The 7,853-nt window shown below is 52.0% G+C and overlaps 2 protein-coding genes and 1 non-coding gene across 3 annotated transcripts; 2 read left to right on the top strand and 1 right to left on the bottom strand.

Moving 5' to 3' along the window:
• Window positions 1–1,033: 1,033 nt before the first annotated feature.
• Window positions 1,034–1,123, bottom strand: BO66DRAFT_t128. Its single transcript has one exon. It is a non-coding gene; the product is annotated as a tRNA-Asp (tRNA).
• Window positions 1,124–1,774: 651 nt separating this feature from the next.
• Window positions 1,775–3,158, top strand: BO66DRAFT_410491 (aspartate transaminase; the record flags this gene model as incomplete). The annotated part of the gene is made up of 2 exons (XM_025649245.1): window positions 1,775–1,936; window positions 2,058–3,158. The coding sequence occupies 2 exons, from the start codon at window positions 1,775–1,777 to the stop codon at window positions 3,156–3,158; spliced, it is 1,263 nt and encodes a 420-aa protein (XP_025505152.1).
• A 2,482-nt stretch (window positions 3,159–5,640) lies between these two features.
• Window positions 5,641–6,828, top strand: BO66DRAFT_371773 (polysaccharide lyase family 1 protein; the record flags this gene model as incomplete). The annotated part of the gene is made up of 2 exons (XM_025645467.1): window positions 5,641–6,207; window positions 6,274–6,828. 2 exons carry the CDS (start codon window positions 5,641–5,643, stop codon window positions 6,826–6,828), a joined length of 1,122 nt encoding a protein of 373 aa, XP_025505151.1.
• Between the last annotated feature and the right edge of the window lie 1,025 nt (window positions 6,829–7,853).

Here is a 7,853-nt window from a genome sequence, read left to right as displayed (position 1 = left end):
GAAGAATGATAAGCAGGGATGGTGAAGATTGGATTCTTCAGGCTGGACAAGTGGGCCCGGGAGCGAACCGTGCAGTTTGAAGTGTCACTGCAGCTGCTGTGGGGAGTAGTATGCAAATAGCCGTTAGAGTGATAGAAAAACAGAAGGAGAGAAAGACTGTTAGTGGAGATGAGTTGGATTAATGAGTGAGTGAGTGAGTGAGTGCGAAGTGGATGATGGAGTCGTATTCGATGCTGAATGCTGACCGTCCATCCCCGACTAGTCCAGTCACATGGTTTGCAGTGCTAACCCTCTTTGAATCATCCTGCAGAAACTCCGCCTCCCGCCGCTTTTGCCTTTGCAACCAACATCGTCATAGATCACCGTACTACGGGGTAGGGTAGATCCCAGGGTCTCAGGGTCTGTAGGGCTGGCAGAATCGCAATGTCTGATTGGCTGCATACTTCAAGGGCATTGCCTTCAAGGTAATCTTCAGGAAAGGATAGTGAATTGAGGAAAGCACGATGTATGTAGTTACTTAAATAGTGCGGTAGTGCCCCTGTTGAATCGGAGTCGGAGAGTCGGAGACGGAGTGCCCGAGGTCGGCCGCCAGTCAGCCTTGGAGCGGGGTAATTACTATAAGAGTCGTGCCATGGTTTGGTTGATGGTTCCCACGCTCACTCACCACGTTTTTGACTCCCCCATCCACGTCCGAGACCGGGCCTAGACTTGGCACTAACTACAGAATTGCAGAACCACTCCATGCAGTGCACTGCACTAGACACTAGACACTAGAACACTCTTTCTGCAGACAGCTTGATTTGCACAGGGATCTGGTCTATCTAAAAGACGCCAAGTCCTCACGGTCGCATTGTGACAACTTTCCACTTTGGTCGACTTCAGGCATGGGAGAATTAAAGTACACGTCCACGGTGGCATGCAATGGTAACTAACTGAGGGCGAGAATAGGACAAATGGACAATCAGACAACGAGAGTGTGTCAAAAGCAGACACGAGTCTCGTTCGGGACCGGCGGGTCAGGTAAAAAATGAATCTCCCCGACTGGGAGTCGAACCCAGGTCTCCCGCGCTTGTTTCGTTTCAGGATTGACAAGCGGAAATCATGACCGTTAGACCATCGAGGATTTGCTATGCGGGTTTGTTACTTCTTGAAACTATTGTCATCAAGCTTGCAGGGATCTATTTTGCCAACCTTGCTTCAGGCCATAAAAGTCTCGAGACTTGATTCTTTTGTTTGCCTGTCTCTGAAAGGATTAAAGTTTTGTATGCTCAGTAGCTGAATAAATGACATTGCTTTCACAAGGATGCGTGGAGTTGAGCTAGCTCGTGCCAGCCCCCGCTCCCGTATCGATATATATCCATGTCCATACTGCTTGCCATGAGGATCACCGGGTCTCAGAATCAAACCAATTGCGCGGAAGACCTTACAACGGAACTAGAGTTGGAATGAGAAAGAGACTATCCCATTGGAAGAGACTTAAAACACCTCCATAGAGACTAACGTCGCTTCTGCTGACATGGACGGAGGATAGTCAAGATGCCGACCTGAGAATCGGCCACCCGACAGTAGACCGATTGCCACAAAGCCCTCAAGAACATTGATAAGAACCACAGTTTCACAACAGATGATGCCACCAAAACTCGTAAGCCCAAGTATAGACTCACACTTGTATCAAGAGAGCCACAGCGCATTGGCCTGCAAAACGGCTCGCACAACGCACAGCGCACAGCGCACCCCGTACCCTCACCCCCTTAGCGCAACGTCCCCAAGCAACATGGGAAGACAATACCTCGACCTCCCCATTGCACCCCCTGACATCGCATTTGGCCTAATGGCCACGTACGACGCCGACGCGCACGCGGACAAAGTCTCCCTGATCGCCGGAGCCTACCGCGACGAGAATGGTTCACCATGGGTCCTCCCCAGCGTCGAGCAGGTAAGCGCATACCTCCCCAGAACACCTCCAAAGAATACAACCCTACATCTACATATCTACAGCACAATACACTGTCCCTAAACTACAAGACTAACCAACTCTACACTTTACCCCCACACAGGCAAAATCCCTTCTCTCCTACACCCCTGCCAACCACGAATACCTCCCCATCGCCGGCTCGCCCACCTTTCTCGACCTCGCCCAAACCCTGATCCTCGGACCATACCTCACAGCCACCATGCACGACCAAATCGCCTCCATCCAGACCGTCTCCGGCACGGGGGCCAACCACCTAGCCGCGAGCTTCCTGGCCGCGCACCTGCGGCCCCAGCACGTCTTCATCCCCGCCCCGACCTGGGTGAACCACAAGTCCATCTGGGCGACAACCTCGGTGCCGCAGATCGACTATCCGTACTACTCGCCGACCACCCGCGGGGTCGATCTGGAGGGGATGTGTGCCGTGCTGGACGAGCACGCCGCGCCCCACGACGTGATCATCCTGCAGGTCTGCGCGCATAACCCGACGGGCGTGGATCTGACCCGCGCCCAGTGGGAGACCTTGCTTGCGGTCGTGCGCCGCAAGCGCCTGTTTGTGGTCTTCGATAGTGCGTACCAGGGGTTCGCGACGGGGGATGTCGATGGGGATGCGTGGGCGGTGCGGTATTTCGCCGAGCAGCTGCTTGGCACCCAGCTGGAGGGGGAGCAAGGGTCTCCGGGTCTTTGTGTAGCGCAGTCGTTCTCGAAGAACTTTGGGCTGTATGGTGAGCGGGTCGGGGCGTTGCATTTGGTGGTACCTAGGGGAATGGGGGTGGGAGGGGCGCGGTCGCAGCTGGTTGGCATGGCGCGGGCGGAGTACTCGAATCCCCCGCGCTTCGGGGTGACGATTGTTGAGACGGTGCTTGGCAATTCGGAGTTGCGGGCGCAGTGGGAGCAGGATCTGCGGACGATGAGTGCTCGCATTGCGAGGATGAGGGGTGCGTTGCGGACGAGGTTGGAGCTGAATGGAACCCCCGGGGACTGGTCTCATGTTGAGAAGCAGATTGGGATGTTTAGTTATACGGGCCTGGAGACGGAGCAGGTGGCTCGGTTGCGGGACGAGTATCATATCTATCTCTTGCCGTCGGGAAGAGTCAGCATATGTGGTTTGACTGAGGGAAATGTGGACTATGTGGCAGATGCTATCCGCGATGTTGTGCTGGGGAGGAGGGACGCTTCTGCATAGATGATAGAGGGTTGGAAAATTGGCAAGCTGAAGCTGATTTGTTAGAGCAATGAGTGGCTTCAAGTAGTAGACATCTTCATGGTCGCGAACAACTCTTTAAAAGGTATATGTTGCTCATTTACATCTGCCTGGCGCTCCGTACTCGTGGATTAGCAGTGAAATGTTGGTTAGAAGCTCACGTCCTACTACATATTCTTCAAATCGATAGAGAGCTGCTTACTTTTTGTCATACGACTTGCTGTCGAGACCATGGAGTGAGAGGTCGATGCTAACAGATCATTCCAAGCTCCCGTCTCTGGGTCGTTAGCCCTAACTATGTTCATAGCCCCATACCAGGCCAGGTCTCACATACAATGAAGAGAGCGCGATGCGCAAGCTTGACAGCTGCATGCTAGCTCAACAACAGGTTTGGATCAATGCAAGCTTTACACCTTAAGACAAAATATGGACTTGAGATAATTTGCAATTTTGGCTAGCGACTATGTACTCGCTCAAAGTATGCTTGCCTGCTAGAAGAGTCATATCACCCTGATTGCAAATAGTTATAGTATGTGGTATGATGATAAAGCTCTGATTCAGCAGCAAGACATACTTGTCGAAGAACAGAGTCATGTTCAATTTGACAAACCCCAACCCAACAAGCGGTGTATCGCGAGCATACGCAAGCCAGCCTTGGCCCGTATATTAATTCTGATGGCCGAATGCGGGGGTTTGCCTTCAAAGAGCAAGAGCGCTCAATCGATACGAGGATCGCGTAGACAAGCTCCCCTTTCTTTTTCTGCTTTACTCACGTGTAGACCGAGACATGACGTGCTTTAATCTAGCAGATGGCGATGGTGAGACATGCGCAGGAATGATTCGGCTTTCGTCGACGGAAGTTCCATCCGGAGAAGGTCGAGAGAAGAAGCTTAATCTGTCTGCCGTTCTTGGTGGGCTGCAGACTGGAACCTGTGTCTTTCCGCAATCTCCCGGATATTGATGAGGTTGTTGGGATTTTTGGGTGGCGGTGGATAAGAGATGGGGCTGTTGAAATTAAGCATAGGCCAAGAAGGCAAGAGTGGGCTCGTGGTGCTCAGGGATCTGGCATGATCCTCCAGCGCAGCAGTGGTTACATGAGATAATGGGAGTAGCCATTCGATCTAAGGTGTAATCGTATTTGTGTTCTTGTTCGGTGATGCTAAGCCCCACCATGAAGCCCTATGCGGTGCGCTGGTGACAATGCCCTCGACAGTGTCGACACATATGCTCGGGGCTATGGCCATGAATAATGTGAGTGACGCAAGTAACGACGATAATAATGCGATGATGATATTAATGCATTGCATCCATACACATGTAGAGAAAATATGCGACCATACTTAAGTTGGGATGATCGGCCAGGGGAAGGGGAGTCTCCACAGTGCAGAACCAACCACCGATTCACAGTGGAGAGCGGGTGGCCCCAGTGCCTGCCGCTAATCTCAACCAGGAACTGGAAAAATGGAGAATTTCACATCCCGTCAAAAGACTTTACCGGATAAGGCTTAGAGTCGTCGAGAGAAATTTTAACCTTAAGGAGGATCATCATCTGTAATCATTCATCATTTGTTGTGGATGGTTGATTGACTACTCGTGGTTGATGGGGTCGTTCGACGGAAACCTCGGGCCGGCAGCAAGCCCTAACTCGAAGTCCATTACTCAATGACCATCACTAAATCCTTGATTGCGCTTCCTCGGACAGCTTCCGTCTCACCCAAATCTGTAGAATGAGTCTAGTCTCGCAGCAGTCTGGCTGCGGGCCACGTCATGCAGCCTCCTCCCACGGAAAAGCTGGGGTGCCCGCCAGCAGTCCGCGGTTAGATAGCGCTCGCGCTATGAAACCCGCACGGCAGCCGCCATCAATGCGAAACGGGATCAGAATCAGACATTAAGCACCGGCGGCTCCACTACTGCTCTTGGCCGTATCTCCGAGCCGTCGCACACGGTGACTGGCCGTTGTCGGTGGGTGTGTTTCAGGGCTCCCTGCCTTTACGCGGCCGATCGCAATCCAGCGCCCACCGATCGACAGTGGCATTACCGGCTTCTGGACCCATAACCTTGGACTCGATGTTAAGCTGCTCAGCGGACTACGGAGCACTCTAAATTGTTTATTCCTCTCTGAGTCTTCTGGCTCGGACCCACCCACAGAACGATTCTCCCAGTATCAGCTTCCCCACTCGTCGTGGACCTCACCTTGCTCCTCCGCTTCATCCGTTGACTCCGTGAGGCTTGCCAAGCGTGCCCGAGACATATTCATCATGGTCTCATGAGAAGAGATCAAGGAGAAGGGGATGGCTCAGGGCATCATCACAAGCTATATAAGCCATCAGCCGTCAGCACAAGTCACAGCCTTTCCTTTCTGGCTCACAACTCACACACTCTCTGTCGTTCTTTCCTCTCTATTCCCTGCTTTCTTTTGTTCAATTCAGTCACTCTTTTTTACACACCAGACCCAACTTCCAGGATGAAGTACGCTGCTGTTCTCACCGCTGTTGCGGCTCTCGCCCAGCGGGCTGTTGCTGTCGGCGTTTCGGGCACCCCCGTCGGCTTCGCCGCCTCCGCTACCGGCGGTGGTTCTGCCACTCCCGTCTACCCCTCCACCACCGATGAGCTGGTCTCATATCTCGGTGACGATGAGGCTCGTGTCATCGTTTTGAGCAAGACTTTTGACTTCACCGACACTGAGGGAACCACTACTGCCACGGGATGTGCTCCTTGGGGTACGGCAAGTGGATGCCAGGTGGCCATCAACAAGGATGACTGGTGCACGAACTACGAGCCCGATGCTCCCTCTGTCTCCGTGACTTACGACAACGCCGGTTCTCTCGGTATCACTGTCGGCTCCAACAAGTCCCTGATTGGCGAGGGCACCTCTGGTGTTATCAAGGGTAAGGGTCTCCGCATGGTCAGCGGCGTCTCCAACATCATCATCCAGAACATTGCTGTCACGGACATCAACCCTGAGTACGTCTGGGGTGGTGATGCCATCACCCTTGACGACGCGGACCTTGTCTGGATTGATCACGTTACCGTAAGTTTATCTTAGCTTATATCTAATCTCTTGATCTAACTTTCCCATCTAACCTTATTGTGGTAGACTGCTCGCATTGGTCGTCAGCACTACGTTCTCGGCACCTCCGCCGACAACCGCGTCTCCATCACCAACAACTACATCGACGGTGAATCCGACTATTCCGCAACGTGCGATTCCCATCACTATTGGAACGTGTATCTCGATGGTTCCAGTGATAAGGTGACCTTCTCCGGCAACTATTTGTACAAGACCAGCGGCCGTGCCCCCAAGGTTCAGGACAACACCTACCTGCACATCTACAATAACTACTGGTCAGACAACTCCGGCCACGCCTTCGAGATTGGCTCCGGCGGCTACGTTCTTGCCGAGGGTAACTACTTTGAGGATGTGGACACCGTCCTTGAGACCGACACCTTCGAGGGTGTCCTCTTCTCCTCCGACAGCGCCTCCTCCACCTGCTCCTCCTACATCGGCCGCTCTTGCGTCGCCAACTCCAACGGTGGTGACCTTACTGGCACCTCAACCACTGCGCTCGAAGCGTTCGATGGCGATTCTCTCCCTACTCCCACCGCTGCTGGCACCGGCCCTGCCTCCAGCGCCGGTCAGGGCAACCTGTAAACGGTTGCAACCGTTCCCATGGACTTTTGGAGGGGTTCGTGCTCGTGTGGATCGAATCCGATGGTATCTGCTGTTACGAAGGAGAACTGTGTTGAGTTAGTTTCTATCTTAGCCTAATAGATAATATAATTCTGAGATGGAAACGTTGCTTTGACAGTAGTAATTTTGTCGGCGGTCCCGAGGCCTCCGACAGCCGGGGCCGCTCACCGCCCGCCGCGCATGTTGATAGTTCCTCTCAGGTAGCCTTATAGTCCGAATCCACCAGCATCCACATCCATGATACAAAGAGCCCTCGCTCTTCGTGATGATTTCATATCCATTTCTCATCAAGATGATGTTGTATGCATCACTACCCTGAACGCCTTCCTCTACAAACTGTTTTCGAGCCTTATATCGCCTTTTGGACGGCGATAAGCCTACCCAGGCTTCTCGCCGTCGCCCTACCACAACAACACCACTCAGTTTATAAAACAATGTGATTATTATAGAAAGGCACTGTTTGTTAGAGCAAGCCTCCTCCATCAACCTCGGTTACATCTATGTATTCTTTGTATCAAAAGCATTTTTTCATTAGCATTGAATCTGTATACATTGTCACGGAGCAACTCGGGGTACGCATTCCAAAGGATAACCGTTGCACCATTGGCAAAAGGACTAGGATGTAAAGCCGATGGCTTCACACTGCGCACACTATATAAGGTTGCATCGATACAGGATTCAGGCAGGACAGGTACTCTTAGTGGTGGTTCCTCGGGATCAACGGGAGCCTCTTGCTCACACCGTGACATACATGCTTTTTGTTGATATCAAATTCCTCTACGTTGTGATGAGATCTTTGTGCTTTACGCCTAATTTTACAAGCGGAGCACATTTTTCTGTCTACAGGCCTTTTATATTCGACTGGGAGCTGCTACTGACACACCAATCCCGCTACTTACATACCGGCTATGTACTATTTCTTACTACTGTCTTTTAAATAAAATAAATAAAATAAATAAAATAAATAAAATAAATAAAATAAATAA

The sequence above is a fragment of the Aspergillus aculeatinus genome (genome assembly GCF_003184765.1).
Source record: "Aspergillus aculeatinus CBS 121060 unplaced genomic scaffold BO66scaffold_17, whole genome shotgun sequence".
NCBI classification, from domain to species: domain Eukaryota; kingdom Fungi; phylum Ascomycota; class Eurotiomycetes; order Eurotiales; family Aspergillaceae; genus Aspergillus; species Aspergillus aculeatinus.
This window is presented reverse-complemented; position numbering and strand designations above follow the sequence as displayed.